Here is a 19,923-nt window from a genome sequence, read left to right as displayed (position 1 = left end):
TCAGTTCGTGTGAGGGGGGGAAAAGTTACCTCAGGTTTCTTTCCCTTATACATATAAACCCTTGTGTCAGGGACAGGGGTTTCCTCTGTGATGTGCAAAACCTCCTTAATTGCTATAATCATATATCGGAGTGATTTAGCCAACTTTGGCTGTAACTTTGCATCATCGTAATCGACACTGGAGTCAGAATCCATGTCGGTATCTGTGTCAACAATTTGGGATAGTGGGCGTTTATGAGACCCCGACGGTCCCTGCGACATAGGATCAGGCACGGGTTGAGACCCTGCCTGTCCCAATGCATCAGCCTTGTCTAATCTTTTATGCAAGGAATCTACATTATCATTTAAAACCTTCCACATATCCATCCAATCAGGTGTCGGCACCGTCGGCGGAGACACCACATTCATTTGCTCCCGCTCCTCTCCCACATAGCCTTCCACATCAGACATGTCGACACAAGCGTATCGACACACCACACACACACAGGGAATGTCCTTTCTGAAGACAGTTCCCCCACAAGACCCTTTGGAGAGACAGAGAGAGAGAGTATGCCAGCACACACCCCAGCGCTATATAACCCAGGAATAACACAGTAACTTAATGTTAACCCAGTAGCTGCTGTTTATATACTTTTTAGCGCCTAATTATGTGCCCCCCTCTCTTTTCAACCCTCTTCTACCGTGTATCAGCAGGGGAGAGCCTGGGGAGCTTCCTCTCAGCGTGCTGTGGAGAAAAAATGGCGCTGGTGAGTGCTGAGGGAGAAGCCCCGCCCCCTAGGCGGCAGGCTTCTGTCCCGCTTAAATTTTATTTCTTTGGCGGGGGATCCTACATATATACAGTGCCCAGCTGTATATGTGTGTTCATTTGCCAGAATGAGGTCCCAAATGCTGCCCAGGGCACCCCCCCCTGCGCCCTGCACCCTAACAGTGACCGGAGTATGTGTAGGTGTGTGGAGCAATGGCGCACAGCTGCAGTGCTGTGCGTTACCTCCAGTGAAGATCACGAAGTCTACTGCCGCCTGTGAAGTCTTCTTGCTTCTCATACTCACCCGGCTTCAGACTTCCGGCTCTGCGAGGGGGACGGCGGCGCGGCTCTGGGACGGACGGAGAGGGTGAGATCCTGCATACCGATCCCTCTGGAGCTAATGGTGTCCAGTAGCCTAAGAAGCAGGACCTAGCTTCAGAGAGTAGGGCTGCTTCTCTCCCCTCAGTCCCACGATGCAGGGAGTCTGTTGCCAGCAGAGCTCCCTGAAAATAAAAAACCTAACAAAATACTTTCTATCAGCAAACTCAGGAGAGCTCACTGAAAAGCACCCAGCTCCTCTGGGCACAGAATCAAACTGAGGTCTGGAGGAGGGGCAGAGAGGGAGGAGCCAGTGCACACCAGGAACTAAATTCTTTCTTAAAGTGCCCATGTCTCCTGCAGAGCCCGTCTCTTCCCCATGGTACTTACGGAGTCCCCAGCATCCTCTAGGACGTTAGAGAAAATAATAATGAAACACTACTACAATGGTACAAATGACTATTAAGCCTCAATTGCCCAGCATGTAATACAGCCTCAGTGTACAGCACATAATGCAGTCACAAGTGTATCAAGCAGATAATGTAGCCACCAGATGCCAGAGAGACGCTATAGACACGGTAGCTGGTATACATATAACTTACACGCTGTATTATCATGCTTTAACCATTTTAGTCTTTGACATATAGAGTCAGAGAATAAGATGGCAAACACAGATCAATCAGGCTTCTCAGAGGTGGCCACCTGGACAAGCTCTGGCAATTTCTAATGAGTATTCATGTTGGACACCAGAAGTTGTTCCAGCTGCCAAACCATGACCCTGGCATAACTACAGAGCTCCTGGTCCAGAATCTCTTTGGCTTTCCTCACGCCTGCAGCCTGGACACTGTAAACAAAACTGTGCCCATATGACTATGCCAGATGAAGCCCACCCAATTACACCAGCCTGTGCCCAGTTTCACATTGTTCCAGTCTGTACCTATATATACAGCTAAAGCAAGAAGGAAAACTCTTCCCATCCTAGACAGAAAACCACCCTTTATAATGAAAACCAATTACATATAAGGTCCAGTATCTCTGTGATCTGCCAGGACAACATAAGACGTAAAACAGAGCTAACAGGCCAGGAAATGCTAAAACAACAGTACATTTACCCAGTCACATGGGACCAGCTTATACCCCTTCACTGTACAATTTCATGGTACCAGCCCGCAGCCCCCTACCCTATATCCTTTCTGAGTCTTTGTACCGTGACTTGGTATCCAGTGTTGGGTACCTAGAAGCAGAACCTTAACTAGAACAACGGCTGAGGTCACGCTACCATAAATCTATGATCAGATGTCAACTAACAGTACCTGCAACCTGAATAAGTATTTCTCGAACATGTGATAGCCCCCCCAGCCCCCCTCCCCCATTTCCCTACACATAAAAAAAAGATCCTTTCAAATCTTTTCAGAATAATAACAGGTTAACCTGTACTTGGCAGGAGTGATCCAATAAAGCGCAATTCACTAGAACTTTGGAGAACAATGAGTCAATTCCTTACAAAATCAATCCACTGTAAAACTAAACATCCTCTGGGCGTATGTATGATCTACTTGCAGACTGATGAGCAGACATCAGGGCAATATAAGCAGCATAGCTCAGTTTGCTTATTTTCACTTATTTGTTGTGTAACTTCTTATGCCCGGTCAGGAGGTTTACTCTTAACAACAACTACTGTAGTGGAGGATAGGTGGGTCACCTCTGGAGGAGCTGGGGGTTGCTTCGGCTGGTTTGATGCAGGCGTCAGCGAAGCCGGCGGTGGCTGCAACTCCGGCTGCGCTGCTGGAGAGACATCGGTACTGAGGTGGGAGAGAGAAGATGCAGAAGAGAGGATGTAAAGGTGGTACAGGGGCAGAACACATGGCATTTGGCGGTGGCAATTTTCCCCTAAGGTCCCCAGCAGCCCCTATATCCATGCACTCCTATGTTACATATGTGCCAATATGGCCTCCTCACCTCTTTGGCTCTGGTGTATCCTGCTTGCTTGCCCATCCTGATCCGTCTTTGGGGACTAGTGAGACGTTTGGGTCATTCCCTTTATTTTCTGCTTTCAGGCTTGGCAGGTTGGCTGGGGGGGGCATGCGCCGGGCAATGGCAACTTTACCGAGACTCTGCAGGCCATGACGGGGAGCGACTTGGGAAAGAGAGAACAGTAAAAGACACTGTTCAGGCAGCAGGAATGAAAGGAGGTCTCTGTGCGAGTCTTCCCTCCGCAGTCACAAAAGGCAGCAAAGACATTCTCTCCTCCTAGGCACTAACACACTCCGTTATCTGATAAAGACTGGGCAAGAGGTTTCATATCGGATTCTTACCTGCTGGTTTCTGCACCTCTAAGGACTTGCCCTTGTATGTATCAAACAGGTTGAGTGACGAGTACTTCTTGCCATCCTTCCCTTTTGCAGTCTGCCCCGGCCGCTCTGACATTGCGGGGGAAGCTCATTGAGTACGGACTGAAGAGACAAACCAAACAAGCCAAAAAGACCAATCAGACTGCATCAGTCTCTACAGCAAAGTGCAAACACAAAGATTAACAACCAACCTTAATAGTTGGAGTCTTAAGAATACACGTCCTGCACCCCATTCTGCCCCCCCGGCGGCCCATTCTGCCCCTCAATTCACACAATTTCGTACACAGCCCTATGGGGCTACAAACACACCTGTGCAAGTCAGAGTTGAAGTAAAGTGCGACTATTCTGCTTTAACTTGCGGAATCATCGCCTGCAATTGGACTGTCCCCTAATTATTAGCAACAGTCCCAGTGGGAGAGCATTTGGCTGTGCAGGTATATTACTCTGGAAACATTGTCCTGCATGAGATGAGTAATTACGCGATTGCAGGTTTATCACAGATAGAATAAAAAGCTGCTGAAAGCAGAAAATCCCTGACAGAAGGCAATAGCTACATTACTCTTCTACCAGAAAAGGAAAATGCTTTTGGTTTCATCCCAATATTTATAGAATAACCCGCTACCGTCTGTCCCATATCTCCAACATGCGCAGTGGGAGCCAGGGGATGCAGCCCAAGAGCCAACAGGTCCCAATACAGCAACAGGACAAACCTTAGACCTGTGCGGGCGCTGGGGACGGAGCGGGAGGCAGTGAGCCAGCCTAGGCGCTGCAATTAACATAACTGCAATCTTTTACTTAAATAAGAACTGAAACCTAATTCTTACAATGCCAAACAGAACACATCTCGAGGACTGCTCCCTGGTCTCCATTTAAAAGAGGCACTGACGTACAGTCTGACAGGTTAGTATTGGGTAATTCCATGATTATGTCAACCAGAACATATTTTCCTGAAAGTGGCCACAATTAATCGTGTAGTGAAAATTTATATTCTCTGAAGTTAATATTTTGTAAAACCAAAGATGATAAACACCTGTTTTTCATAAATCATAAGTTGGCAGCATTGTTTATTCAAGATGGCAGTCTGTGGAAAGCTGTGGTGATTTTCACCCACCACTTGGAGATCAAATTGTACCATCAGTTTGTCTCCAATCCTGAATCCATAGTGGCTGAGTGACTTACATAGGTCACAGTGTGTTTTCTTAGTCTCCAGAAAAATGGCCGCTGCCTTGTCAGCATTAGAGAAACACTTAAATTGGAAGTTAATTCACCCAACACGGATGTTCCCAAGACTTTAGCAATTTCCCCCCAGCAGAATGATCTACTTGTATGCCACAGACTTTGCCGATATTCCTGCATACTGGGTTCTATTCTTAGCCTCCGTTCTGTGTGTGTCTGCGTCAGTGTTCCGGTCTATATCCCATGTTTGTTTGTGGCATGGGAGAGGTTGGGGACACGGAGGGCCCTGCATGTTTGTTTCATTCGTACTGGTGGCAGGCCTGGTCCCTACTCAGTTTCTGCGCACATGGAATTCATTAACTGGGCCTGCTGGTGCTATAGCTAGCTCCCAACACACAGAAACACAATCCTTCAGCCAAGGTTGTGCGGTAATCCACCTGCAGGAGTTTCTGACAAGTACGGTTTCACCAGCACAGTCGCCTGGCTGAGTGGAAAAAGCTCACACGTAACCTTTACAAGAGGACAACCTATTTTAATGTGTTCTGTAACACAGGGAGACTGTACATCCAGAATGGCCGAGGAATGGTGGGGCAGATGTATGAAACAGTGATAAGAGTGGAGAAGTGTCCCATGGCAACCAATCAGCTGCTACGTACAATGTTATAGAATGCACTTGACTTATGGTTACTTCAAAGCTGATTGGTTGCCATGACTTCTCCACTCTTAACACTGTTTCATAGATCTACGCCGGTGTGTGCAATATAATAAGAATTTACTTACCGATAATTCTATTTCTCGGAGTCCGTAGTGGATGCTGGGGTTCCTGAAAGGACCATGGGGAATAGCGGCTCCGCAGGAGACAGGGCACAAAAAGTAAAGCTTTAGGATCAGGTGGTGTGCACTGGCTCCTCCCCCTATGACCCTCCTCCAAGCCAGTTAGGTACTGTGCCCGGACGAGCGTACACAATAAGGGAGGAATTTTGAATCCCGGGTAAGACTCATACCAGCCACACCAATCACACCGTACAACTTGTGATCTAAACCCAGTTAACAGTACGATAACAGCGGAGCCTCTGAAAAGATGGCTCACAACAATAATAACCCGATTTTTGTAACTATGTACAAGTATTGCAGATAATCCGCACTTGGGATGGGCGCCCAGCATCCACTACGGACTCCGAGAAATAGAATTATCGGTAAGTAAATTCTTATTTTCTCTATCGTCCTAGTGGATGCTGGGGTTCCTGAAAGGACCATGGGGATTATACCAAAGCTCCCAAACGGGCGGGAGAGTGCGGATGACTCTGCAGCACCGAATGAGAGAACTCCAGGTCCTCTTTTGCCAGGATATCAAATTTGTAGAATTTTACAAACGTGTTCTCCCCTGACCACGTAGCTGCTCGGCAGAGTTGTAATGCCGAGACCTCTCGGGCAGCCGCCCAAGATGAGCCCACCTTCCTTGTGGAATGGGCCTTAACCGATTTAGACTGTGGCAGGCCTGCCTCAGAATGTGCAAGTTGAATTGTGTTACAAATCCAACGAGCAATCGACTGCTTAGAAGCAGGCGCACCCAACTTGTTGGGTGCATACAGTATAAACAGCGAGTCAGATTTTCTGACTCCAGCTGTCCTGGAATATATTTTCAGGGCCCTGACAACTTCTAGCAACTTGGAGTCCTCCAAGTCCCTAGTAGGTGCAAGGCACCACAATAAGCTGGTTCAGGTGAAACACTGACACCACCTTAGGGAGAGAACTGGGGACGAGTCCGCAGCTCTGCCCTGTCCGAATGGACAAACAGATATGGGCTTTTTTGAGAAAAAACCACCAATTTGACACTCGCCTGGTCCAGGCCAGGGCCAAGAGCATGGTCACTTTTTATGTGAGATGCTGCAAATCCACATATTTGACTGGTTTTAAACCAATGTGATTTGAGAAATCCCAGAACTACGTTGAGATCCCACAGCGCCACTGGAGGCACAAAAAAGGGGTTTGTATATGCAATACTCCCTTGACAAACTTCTGGACTTCAGGAACTGAAGCCAATTCTTTCTGGAAGAAAATTTACAGGGCCGAATTTGAACCTTAATGGACCCCAATTTGAGGCCCATAGACACTCCTGTTTGCAGGAAATGCAGGAAACGACCGAGTTGAAATTTCTTTGTGGGGCCTTCCTGGCCTCACACCACGCAACAAATTTTCGCCACACGTGGTGATAATGTTGTGCGGTCAACTCCTTTCTGGCTTTGACCAGGGTAGGAATGACCTCTTCCGGAATGCCTTTTTTCCCTTAGGATCCGGCTTTCCATCGCCATGCCGACAAACGCAGCTGCGGTAAGTCTTGGAACAGACATGGTACTTGCTGAAGCAAGTCCCTTCTTAGCGGCAGAGGCCATAAGACCTCTGTAAGCATCTCTTGAAGTTCCGGGTACCAAGTCCTTCTTGGCCAATCCGGAGCCATGAGTATAGTTCTTACTCCTCTACGTCTTATAATTCTCAGCACCTTAGGTATGAGAAGCAGAGGAGGGAACACATACACCGACTGGTACACCCACGGTGTTACCAGAACGTCCACATCTATTGCCTGAGGGTCCCTTGACCTGGCGCAATACCTGTCCCGTTTTTTGTTCAGACGGGACGCCATCATGTCCACCTTTGGTATTTCCCAACGGTTTACAATCATGTGGAAAAAACTTCTCAATGAAGTTTCCACTCTCCCGGGTGGAGGTCGTGCTGAGGAAGTCTGCTTCCCAGTTTCCATTCCCGGGATGAAAAACTGCTGACAGTGTTATCACATGATTTTCCGCCCAGCGAAAAGTCCTTGCAGTTTCTGCCATTGCCCTCCTGCTTCTTGTGTCGCCCTGTCTGTTTACGTGGGCGACTGCCGTGATGTTTTTCCCACTGGATCAATACCGGCTGACCTTGAAGCAGAGGTCTTGCTAAGCTTAGAGCATTATAAATTTACCCTTAGCTCCAGTATATTTATGTGGAGAAAAGTCTCCATACTTGATCACACTCCCTGGAAATTTTTCCCTTGTGTGACTGCTCCCCAGCCTCTCAGGCTGGGCTCCGTGGTTACCAGCATCCAATCCTGAATGCCGAATCTGCGGCCCTCTAGAAGATGAGCACTCTATAACCACCACAGGAGAGACACCCTTGTCCTTGGATATTGGGTTATCCGCTGATGCATCTGAAGATGCGATCCGGACCATCTGTCCAGCAGATCCCACTGAAAAGTTCTTACGTGAAATCTGCCGAATGGAATTGCTTCGTAGGAAGCCACCATTTTTACCAGGACCCTTGTGCAATGATGCACTGTTTTTAGGAGGTTCCTGACTTGCTCGGATAACTCCCTGGCTTTCTCTTCCGGGAGAAACACCTTTTTCTGGACTGTGTCCAGAATCATCCCTAGGCACAGCAGACGTGTCGTCGGGATCAGCTGCGATTTTGGAATATTTAGAATCCACCCGTGCTGATTGTAGCAGTATCCGAGATAGTGCTACTCCGACCTCCAACTGTTCCCTGGACTATGCCCCTATCAGGAGATCGTCCAAGTAAGGGATAATTAAGACGCCTTTTCTTCGAAGAAGAATCATCAATTCGGCCATTACCTTGGTAAAGACCCCGGGGTGCCGTGGACAATCCAAACGGCAGCGTCTGAAACTGATAGTGACAGTTCTGCACCACGAACCTGAGGTACCCTTAGTGAGAAGGGCAAATTTGGGACATAGAGGTAAGCATCCCTGATGTCCCGGGACACTATATAGTCCCCTTCTTCCTGGTTCGTTATCACTGCTCTGAGTGACTTCATCTTAATTTGAACCTTTGTAAGTGTTCAAAAAAATTTTTTTTTTTTTTTTAGAATAAGTCTCACCTAGCCTTCTGGCTTCAGTACCACAATATAGTGTGGAATAATACCCCTTTTCTGTAGTAGGAGGGGTAATTTAATTGTCACCTGCTGGGAACACAGCTTGTGAATTTTTTCCCATACTACCTCCTTGTCGGAGGGAGACTTGGTAAAGCAGACTTCAGGAGCCTGCGAAGGGGAAACGTCTCGACATTCCCATCTGTACCCCCGGGATACTACTTGTAGGATCCAGGGGTCCTGTACGGTCTCAGCGCCATGCTGAGAACTTGTCAGACGCGGTGGAACGCTTCTGTTCCTGGGAATAGGCTGCCTGTTGCAGTCTTCTTCCCTTTCCTCTATCCCTGGGCAGATATGATCTTATAGGGACGAGAGGACTGAGGCTGAAAAGACGGTGTCTTTTTCTGCAGAGATGTGACTTAGGGTAAAAAACGGTGGATTTTCCAGCAGTTGCCGTGACCACCAGGTCCGATGGACCGACCCCAAACAAGTCCTCTTCCTTTATACGGCCATACTGTGCCGTTTGGAATCTGCATCACCTGACCACTGTCGTGTCCATAACATCTTCTGGCAGTTATGGACATCGCGTTTATTCATGATGCCAGAGTGCAAATATCCCTCTGTGCATCTCGCATATATAGAAATGCTCTATAGTCAATAAAATACTGTCCCTGTCAAGGGTATCAATATTTTTAGTCAGGGAATCCGACCAAGCCACCCTAGCTCTGCACATCCAGGCTGAGGCGATCGCTGGCCGCAGTATAACACCAGTATGTGTGTATATACTTTTTATTATATTTTCCAGCCTTGTCAGCTGGTCCTTGAGGACGGCCCTATCTATAGACGGTACCGCCACTTGTTTTGATAAGCGTGTGAGCGCCTTATCCACCTTAAGTGGTGTTTCCCAACGCGCCCTAACTTCTGGCGGGAAAGGGTATACCGCCCATAATTTTCTATCGGGGGGAACCCACGCATCATCACACACTTTATTTAATTTATCTGATTTAGGAAAAACTATGGTAGTTTTTTCACATCCCACATAATACCCTCTTTTGTGGTACTTGTAGTATCAGAAATACGTAACACCTCCTTCATTGCCTTTAACGTGTGGCCCTAATAAGGAATACGTTTGTTTATTCACCGTCGACACTGGATTCAGTGTCCCTGTCTGTGTCTGTGTCGACCGACTAAAGTAAACGGGCGTTTTAAAACCCTTGACGGTGTTTTTGAGACGTCTGGACCGTACTAATTGTTTGTCGGCCGTCTCATGTCGTCAACCGACCTTGCAGCGTGTTGACATTATCACGTAATTTCCTAAATAAGCCATCCATTCCGGTGTCGACTCCCTAGAGAGTGACATCACCATTACAGGCAATTGCTCCGCCTCCTCACCAACATCGTCCTCCTACCTGTCGACACACACGTACCGACACACAGCACACACACAGGGAATGCTCTGATAGAGGACAGGACCCACTAGCCCTTTGGAGAGACAGAGGGAGAGTTTGCCAGCACACACCAAAAACGCTATAATTATATAGGGACAACCTTATATAAGTGTTTTCCCTTATAGCATCTTAATATATATATAAGCATATCGCCAAATTAGTGCCCCCCCTCTCTGTTTTAACCCTGTTTCTGTAGTGCAGTGCAGGGGAGAGCCTGGGAGCCTTCCCTCCAGCCTTTCTGTGAGGGAAAATGGCGCTGTGTGCTGAGGAGATAGGCCCCGCCCCTTTTTCGGCGGCCTCGTCTCCCGCTCTTAACGGATTCTGGCAGGGGTTAAATATCTCCATATAGCCTCCGGAGGCTATATGTGAGGTATTTTTAGCCAAACTAGGTATTCATTTGCCTCCCAGGGCGCCCCCCTCCCAGCGCCCTGCACCCTCAGTGACTGCCGTGTGAAGTGTGCTGAGAGGAAAATGGCGCACAGCTGCAGTGCTGTGCGCTACCTTTAGAAGACTGAGGAGTCTTCTGCCGCCGATTCTGGACCTCTTCTTACTTCAGCATCTGCAAGGGGGCCGGCGGCAAGGCTCCGGTGACCATCCAGGCTGTACCTGTGATCGTCCCTCTGGAGCTGATGTCCAGTAGCCAAGAAGCCAATCCATCCTGCACGCAGGTGAGTTCACTTCTTCTCCCCTAAGTCCCTCGTTGCAGTGATCCTGTTGCCAGCAGGACTCACTGTAAAATAAAAAACCTAAGCTAAACTTTCCTAAGCAGCTCTTTAGGAGAGCCACCTAGATTGCACCCTTCTCGGCCGGGCACAAAATCTAACTGGCTTGGAGGAGGGTCATAGGGGGAGGAGCCAGTGCACACCACCTGATCCTAAAGCTTTACTTTTTGTGCCCTGTCTCCTGCGGAGCCGCTATTCCCCATGGTCCTTTCAGGAACCCCAGCATCCACTAGGACGATAGAGAAATGTAAGTACATACTGGACCATAGTCATTTTCGCGAGACAGACCTGCTTTTCAGGCACTGTCCCGCAATCATACCCCCAGGCTGTGTCTCCTGTGCAGGTGGGAGGGGGGGGGGGGGTTGGGCGGTCACGCTCTCGACTGTTGATCAGTGAATGGGTGCAGCACATCTAAACACTGTGGAGAGAGACTGCGGCATGCTCCCAGTGTACGGCACAACAAGGGGATGTGCAGTTACGCTCCCTGTGTGCGGTGCGCACCTGATGTCCTGACTCCAACCATGGAAAAACAACAATCATTTTGTCCAAGATTTCTGCTGAACACGTAGAGATGTTTTTCTACCGAAGTAGGCAAAGTCTGAGTGACAGCTTTGTAGGCTTGCCATGCAGTTATGCACTGTGCGGATTCCTGGGGCCGCCATACTGCAGCAACTTGAATCCCTGCAGAATAAGCCATGTGACCTCTATGACATAGCATCTTGTAGATGCGAGAGGGTCTTCAGCTGTATAATGGAGTACACTGATTACTCTTTAACAGACTGCAGTGGGATATAAGGATAACATTGAAGGAGGTTTATATAAAACAATCATTTGGGGGGTACATGAGGTTTCATAATTCCCGTGCATGAGGTCACACCTGGCATCTCAGCAGCGTCCGTGTATGCTGCAACAGACTTCTGCAATGGTTCTAAACCTCAATTAGAACGTAAGAGAGCAAAGGGCTACCGCGGCAACATCAAAGCGCGCGGCCTAGAGGAAATATCGTACAGTAACATATGTAATATTTTCCATGGCTGCAGAAGGTTACTATGAATACACTTGTTTCTCTAAATCGCTTCCATTATAAGTACAATTAAGAGGAACACTTTATCTTCAAATTACGTATTTAATTTCCCACTGTATGGGCTGCATTGGCCTTGCACTGCCTTAAGCGTCACATGCAGTTATAATATATCATTAATAGTAAGACCCGGGCACCCACCAGCGTTGTCTGAGTATTAGCTAGCAAAGATGTATTTCATTTGCCTTTGTTACTAGTGTCCTGAAGTAATGGAGGGCCCTTTCACTGGCCCTTATTCACCCACCATAAACGCATATGGATAAAACAAAAATGCCACCCAAAAGAAACTAGTGGGTACATGACTTAATTCTGTGTGTGTGTGGGGGGGATCTCAAATGTACATTTGCACTAGCAGCTCCAGTCAAAAGTGATGGCCAATATTCAAATGTTTAGGTCCCTAGGCGTGAGTACCGCCAGGGGCCATTACGTACTGCACATGTCACGCACATACAAACCAGGTTTAGCCATGTAAAGTGTTCAAACTCATGCAAACTACTGGGTGCCCGACTTCTGCTTGCCACCTCAGGAGGGTGTGAGGAGAATAGGTGCCACCAACAGCACTAACAACTGAATAGCTCCCGGCGCACAGGAGCTTCAGCAGGGCAAAACAACTGAACTCCCTCGTCAGTCTTTGCTCATCATGTGACTTCTAACAACAAAACGCAATTTCCAGGCAACCAGGAAAAGAAGGAGTGTCCTGGGAAAATGAGGGCACATCTAGAGTTACTGGACATTTAATACCTGCCATGGTAGATAATCTGCATTGCTGTATACCTGCAGTGTTAGAACCAATAGCAATGCCTCCTATGTATTTCCTATATGGCTGAACTAGTCACCGTACTTGGGAGCTCTTACAGCCATGGGAACAGTCCACCCGAATTTCTTACTTGTTGTTCACTGTTGTCACTTTAGACGGGAGATCAGGGGTGCGATAGCATTTGAATTCCCCCCAAAGAGTTTTATCACTCGTTGATAAATAAGCCCCAAAGTATCTACCAGCCAGCTCCTAACTACCATTTTTCAAACACAACCTGTATCATGCCAGTTAGGAGGAACTGGTTGGCTGGTACTTTGGGGGGGGGGGAGGATATTATAACGGCATGATTCACTTCCTGTTTCACCTCGGTATTGAGGCGAAGCAGGAAGTGTTATAGCGGCACAAAGCATCGACAAGATTAATGCTGGTGCGCTGTGCCTCTTTCCCGGCCGGCTCCAGGGAGCATGCGCAAGATCTCACGTGCAGCCAGCACCCGTCACAGCTCTGTACAACACCACCTGCGGCTGTCGAAATGGATAGCTGCAGGTGTCGGAACAGTCCGTGCCACTGACCGTTCTTACATTGCCTGCATATGGGCCTGCTATCTTTCATGTAGCATGCACTGCCTATGTAATACATGGGAGAAGCCGTATCAGCGCACGCAACGTCTGCTGATGCCACTTCTCCCCCATAACCACGCTTCATACATACACCCCTTTATCTCTCACCAAGGATTAGTACATCTGCCCCCTTGTACCACACAGATGTACAAAAGTCACACATCAAACTGATTAGTGTCAGTTAGCAATGTCATTCTGTCACTCCCAGTTAATTTATGCAAATAAGGCGCACAATTGAGTGGGAAAGACACTCTGTGCGGCGGAGTCGCCCCAGACCTTGCTCACCAAGAGGGGCTATATGGAGCAACTGAACCCCCAGTGTATAAAGACACCTAAGTAGGTCACCACTTTAATTTTGAGTTGCATAAAGGTCCCACATTAGGCCCAGATTTATCAAGCCTTAGAGAGTGATAAATAGCACGATGATAAAGTACCAACCAATCAGCTCTCAGTTGTCATTTTTAAAACCCAGTCTGTGACATGACAGTTAGGAGCTGATTGGCTGATACTTTATCGCTCTCCAAGGCTTGATAAATCTGGGCCTAAGCCCATCACATTGCCAGGACTGTCCGACAAATAGTACTTTGAATAAGACAGGTGGGCTGGATCATGTGCAGCGCCTCAATGAAGTCCATAGGTACATAGGGGAAACGCACAGGCCTACTATTCTACTGAATGCCTGGAAGGACACCCTCCTGAAAGCAAATTCCTTTATGAGAAGAAGCAGTCAAGATGGTGTTCATCTCCAAAGGTGCCTCGCTACAGACCGTCCCATGGATGCATACCTCTCAGCAGAAACAGATTAAATCGGATGACAGGATTCACGTAAAACAATCAGACACCAAGTAATAAACTGGGGGAAACCTCTTAGAGCACAACTTAGTAGATAACACTATTTATTATCATTTAAGAAAAGGAAAACATCAAGGCCATCAATACCTCATTCCTCTGGCGCAGTGAATTGTACTTTTTATTTATATACAAGCCCCTATTGTTGAAAGGAATTCTGAAGTGACTGTGTGTAGCTCATCTACAGCAGGAACTCAATTAATTTATACTAGTTATTGCATAGCTTTGTATGTTCCATGTGATATATTCAATCTGCTTTATCCATATGTCCGAGCAAATGGGGCATACAGGGATTTGCAAATTTCTTCATTTGCTACTTTTATGTAAATGACCAATATATGGATTATAATAAAAAAAGTGTGTACTGAATGTCTGTGTATAGATATATTATAACCACCAGCTGTAATTTCTACAGCATCCAGTTACTACTCGCTCCTGCTACCTACTGTAGCTTTCCTACTAGGAACCCTGCTAAGAGTAGGCAGCAGGAGAGGCTTTCAGTACCGCGCAGTTAGGTTATACTAGTATCCAATCAGTTTCTCTGGCATCTTACGACCAATAACATTACAGATTTTACCCTGCGCCCTATAAAGATTTGCATTGCATATTTCTGCAGAGGCTGGGTAACACACTGTCCTATGTGCACCCGATGTATCGTACGAGCCACCGGCTGGCACAATACATCTGTCACAGCGGACAGTGTGTACGGGTAATACTGTATATGATGCGCGCTCCGCGGGTCGTATACGACGTCACATATGTTTTGTTCTGCACTTGAGAGCAGAAGATATGCGACAGCCCTGCATGCTCCGGGATATGGGTGGATGCGATCACAGCTGATACATCGTAGAGTACGTATGCACTGACGATATATCGTTTGCAATGTCGCATCAGCCCGACATCGTACAGGGTGTACCCAGCCTCAGAGATGTGCACAGTACCATAATATCAAGAAATGCATGCACCCTCATATCAGACCAGGCTCCTACTATAGGACCTTAATTGCATCAGCCCTTTAATCTCTCCACACATCTTACATTTGCCTTCCCTGCGATGCAAGGTGACAAATTGTGCCATCTAGCCGGAATCACTCTGAAGGAGACCCACAGTGTTCAATAACAGTCTATTAATAATAGGACACAAGACTTAATTTAGAACCAGTTCACAGAAATGCAGCGCAGCCGTCCTGGAGATACTGTAGTGTGGTTATAGGTTCCCGAGCAGAATCTTACCTGCTTTATTCACAGTACATGCAACGGGTGGTCTTCAGTATGCCGACTGTCGGGATCCCTGCGCACAGTATACCAGTGCCGGAATCCCGACAGCCGGCATACCGACACCTTTTCTCCCTCGTGGGGGTCCACGGCCCCTGGAGGGAGAATAAAATAGCCGTGCCCGCAGCGTGGCGAGCGCAGCGAGCCCGCAAGGGGCTCATTTGCGCTCGCCACGCTGTCGGTATGCCGGCGGTCGGGCTCCCGGCGCCGGTATGCTGGTCGCTGGCATACCATACTACACCCATACGCAGCTAATACAACCCAAACACAGGTAAGGCTTTTTAGAAATCAGAATTGTGAAAAGCCTGAATTGCACAGTCCCCCTCATTTACACTGGATGCGTCCATACAAGCTGGTTCTCCTAGGTATGCTAGCAGGTGGAAACACCCACAAGTGTGACATCACATCAAAAGCCCAACTCCTACCGAGTCACAGACCCACACTGCATCCCAATTCATTATTTCCCTCAATCACTGCTCACTTTTCCATCATTTAACCATAAAGTCATCATGAGTGAGCGGTTGTGGCAACCGTCCTCCTTCCATGCGACATTTGTGTCTGGTCAAACTGCACCGACAAATGTCCGTCTCCACTGACGGGAAAATTAATTGTAAAGCGCAACAGAAACTGTTGGCGCTACAGATGTGTCCTCCTACATCCTTGCCGCAGTCACGTAAAACAGCCCTTTCAGTCACGTCAGGCTGTGGCATGCCTCTAGCGCCCCAAGTGTCTTTATGTGCGACCTATTCCATTTCAAAGTGCCTAAGTCACATTAGTATGCGAATAAGACACACAAGCAGCTTATGCTGATTAAAATGATATGCGGCATGCCTATACTGTGTGTGACTGCGGCTGTATCTGCATAAGTAATGCTACATAAGTGTTTTCCTGGAAATCACTGTAACGTAGCATGTCATATGCAGATACAGCCACAGTAACACACATAATATAGGCATGGCGCATATCATTTTAATCAGGATAAGCTGCTTGTGCGTCCTAGTCACGTAGCTATGCGAATAGGATACATTTTCGGCAACAAAGAGGCCAGATGTTACCGCCAAACATCTGCTGAATGGTGTATTGAGACTAGATATAGGAGGACACATCTGTATATAAGCAAACGTTAATAAACGCGTTCCACTAAAATCATAGAACGAGACCCACTATCTGTTGGCTCCAATCCAGGGAAAAATGTTATGGCGTAAAAAGGGTCTATTTGCACTTACACTAAGCAAGCAACACCCATCAAAAAGCCGCCTCCAACTCCCCTCTATTTTGGTTATTTATGCAAAATGAAATCTGGCGTTTGCACGGCAGAGGAAAACTAGCGGTGCACTGACTCTGTGCTCTGTCCAACTATTAAGGCCTCAGACAGAGATTGCGATAACACCTGTACAGGATTCATAGATGCCTTTCAAAACAGGGGCACGCTCTAAAAAAGGTCTCATGCGCATTTCTACATGACAGAGTGCCGGAAGAAAGAAAGCTTGAGAGGGAAACAAAATGAGTTTACTCCCATCGCCGTAGTTAGTGGGGGCCCTGCACTGATGCGCGTAAGGAAGCCAATCCCCCGGTTTCTAGCAGGGAGACTTTTTTTTTTTAAAGTCTTGGTCAGACACTGACTGGCCACTCTCCATGGACAAGCTACTCTATTACACTCAGATTAGCCCTGGCCCGTCCAGGTTCCCCCTTCCTTGATTTCTCCCTCCCCACCATAAAATAGCAGGACCATACAGACTAAATCTTGTTACACGAGATTCAGCAGCGGCGGAACGGACCAACATACAGGGTACATCGTCTTGTGTGTGCCCGATATGTTGCTGACAATGCGCGCGTCGTCAGCAACATCCTCCATTGCCCCCCCACGCCGACTCCCATCGCCCGCAATGTTGCTGGGTAATCACATCGTCTAGTTTGTATCCAGCATAAGAAATGTCCAGCACAGAAGACAAGATCTGTAGCCTTAACAAGCATATTTGGGGCTGTGTCAGACTGCAGGTAAGTATAACATGCACAGGGTGGCCATAATTAAGCTCCTCCTATTCAGAGCGGTCTGTAGCTTGATCTAACAATCAGACTGATACAACTCTGTAAGGGGACTACTTAGGGGACATGGGAAGTTTCCGTGGAGAACATTTTACTGCAAACAGTCGCCGATAGGGGGGGATATGGTGCTGGACAATGTGACACCAACATGAAATCCTAACTACTTAATAATCCAACGTGTTTATGCAGGTGATATTGGGGCAGATGTATTAAGCCTGGAGAAGTGATAAAGCAGTGATAAGTGCAAGGTGATAACGCAGCAGCCAATCAGCTCCAATACGTAAATTGACAGTTATGAGCGGATTGGCTGGTGCGTTATCACCTTGCACTTATCACCGCTTTAGCCCTTCTTCAGGCTTAATACATCTGCCCCCCGTTTGGAGTGCCATTTACTCTTGTAAGCTTTTGCAGCTTTAAAACACAGACTGATAGGGAGCAATTTAATGGTTTTACGTGCCGCACTAATTAATGGGAACCCGATGGAGCAAATCAATTGTTTTTGGGGTACCCAATAATTATTGCGCTCGCAGCGGCCAAACAGACCAGGTGTAGCCGTCCCGTTTAGCGAACACAAACGGCAGTTCTGTCACCAAACCACAGACTTCTCACACATTTCTCCTCGCCACCTCAGGAGGCTGCAGGCAGAAACGTGCGCTCCCGAGGCAAGCACACATTAATTGGCGCATCTCGTAAAACAACTGAATCCCCCCCACAGTCTTTAAAATACAACTTGCCAATGGTCAGTGACCCAAGTTCAACGTAATACCAAAAACCTCCAATACTTAATGAGGGACACAGTGCACCCGTATACAGATTTCTGACAAAACACAGCGCGCCCCCATATGACACAGCGCGCACACAAGCTAACCCCTGCCGCCACATCAGGGACATAATGTGTTCCCCTGTGTGCAGACTGGTAATGTATCACCCACCGCATAAACAGCATGCACAATGGCTGTGAATTACTGAGAGGATGTCCCTGATCGGCCTCCTGCAGGATACAATGTAATTACCTGTAACCCAATGGCACACACAGACGGGCTGCACGATCGCCATTTACACACGCAACAACAAGCGGATGCTCTGGTCAGAGGCAGGCATGCATGCATGAAACGTGATCGTATACAGTGATAAGTGTCCTATCATTCATGCAGCGTTATATATACCGGATCAATAACACACTGCCTGGCCGGAACACCCACAGCGTAAACTAATAAGAAATCATGCAACGCCTATAGCAAACAAATACACATCTATGGCAAATGGCACATTCCCTCAGCACACCGCTCACGCTCCACCTCCTATACCCTAATAACAAGCATCAGAGAGGGGGCTGGCTGCTGCAGAACAGCAATTACAGATCACATAACTGGTACATTTGACTATATATATATATATATATATATATATATATATATATATATATATATATATACATACACACATATCTGTATGGAGAAAACAGCATCAATTATCCCCAGGGCTTTATACAACAGATGACATGGTGACGAATGAGAATAAATGCAGAATAAGTGGTGCACAGTGATAGATATTCCCAGTATGCACCAGCAGGGAGATGCTGGGTACCTGTCACCTGCATGGGGCAATGCCAGTAATACCTGATGGAGCCCTCTCTGCAGGCTGGCCAGTAATAGCTGGCATGTAACTCTGCAATGGTGAAGGGGCCCCCTCTCCCCCCTGCCCAGGTCCTACTGGGCTGCATCCCTGTGTATGTATAGGGGGTAGTAGGGTACCAGTGATGGAGATGTGGGTGGGGGGAGGGGCGCAGGGCTGCGGGATAATAGGACAGAAGGGGGCATATGGCCCCGGGTTACCCAGTGTGAGGGCCAGGGGCCACCTCAGGGGGGGAATATGTGGATGTAGTAAGATGTGGGTGACTGAGCGGAAAACAAAATGGCGACACTACGTCTTATAGGACGATGCCAGGAGTACCCGCTTTGCTGGGGCGCAACGGCGGCCTCACTGCTCCCCCGGACCCCATACCCACCTGGGCTCGGCGCGCCTGGTGAGGGGGTTCCGATGAGCGGCTTTTCGGGATGGGGAAAGGTTGCCGGGAGGAGGATGGCGGCGGATTGTCTTTCCCCCCCTGTTTGCTTGGTAGCTTGCTGGGGGAGGGGGACTAATGACAAGATGGAGGCAGGAGGCCCGTACACAGTTTGGCCGGACGTCACCGCATTCCAGGCTCTCTGATTGGGAGGGGCGGGGACTGCGACCGGGTTGGTCGAGGTGCGCGGTGAGGCGTGGCTTTAGAGCGGCTCTTAGCCAGCGATGGAGAGGCTGGATTTTCACCGACCAATCCGCTGCCTTGTCATTAAACGTGCTCTTTTCAGAGCGAGGCTTGGAATACAAATTAGACGCTTGGCCGTTATTATTGTTCCGTGTTACTGTTTCCGCCATCTTTGTTTACCCCTGACGTCGATTGGTTACGTTACATACATAGTCCTTGTTTATTTCTAGTACAGCTGGCTCAGTATCAGCTAGTGAGATTGGCATATGGCTTCCATGCACTGACATGTATAGGTTGTTCTTGTATGTCCTAGATAGTTACTGGCCTGTTAATAATGCTCTTCAGAGTGCTTTAGGGCTGCAGTAGGTGGGTGGTACAGGTCAGAAGGGAGCAGTAAATTAAGGGGCTCATTTATTAAGCCTTAGAG

The 19,923-nt window shown here is 47.9% G+C and overlaps 1 protein-coding gene across 2 annotated transcripts in view; it reads right to left on the bottom strand.

Annotated features, from left to right (window-relative positions):
* The window catches only part of PRRC2A (proline rich coiled-coil 2A), a 173,604-nt gene extending 154,160 nt beyond the window's left edge, over positions 1 to 19,444 (bottom strand). Inside the window, exons 1-4 of one of the 2 annotated variants that reach the window (XM_063938097.1) lie at positions 19,257 to 19,444; positions 3,378 to 3,515; positions 3,022 to 3,199; positions 2,765 to 2,864 (exon numbers count right to left, since the gene is read on the bottom strand). In XM_063938097.1, coding sequence (XP_063794167.1) covers positions 2,765 to 2,864; positions 3,022 to 3,199; positions 3,378 to 3,489 — 390 coding nt within the window. In that variant the 5' untranslated portion in view covers positions 3,490 to 3,515; positions 19,257 to 19,444. The remainder of the gene's footprint in view (positions 1 to 2,764; positions 2,865 to 3,021; positions 3,200 to 3,377; positions 3,516 to 19,256) is intronic. The other variant, XM_063938098.1, reaches the window with a different exon arrangement.
* Positions 19,445 to 19,923: the final 479 nt, after the last annotated feature.

The sequence above is a fragment of the Pseudophryne corroboree genome, chromosome 8 (assembly GCF_028390025.1).
Source record: "Pseudophryne corroboree isolate aPseCor3 chromosome 8, aPseCor3.hap2, whole genome shotgun sequence".
NCBI lineage: Eukaryota > Metazoa > Chordata > Amphibia > Anura > Myobatrachidae > Pseudophryne > Pseudophryne corroboree.
Note: the sequence above shows the minus strand (reverse complement) of the source record. Positions and strands in the feature narration are given on the sequence as shown.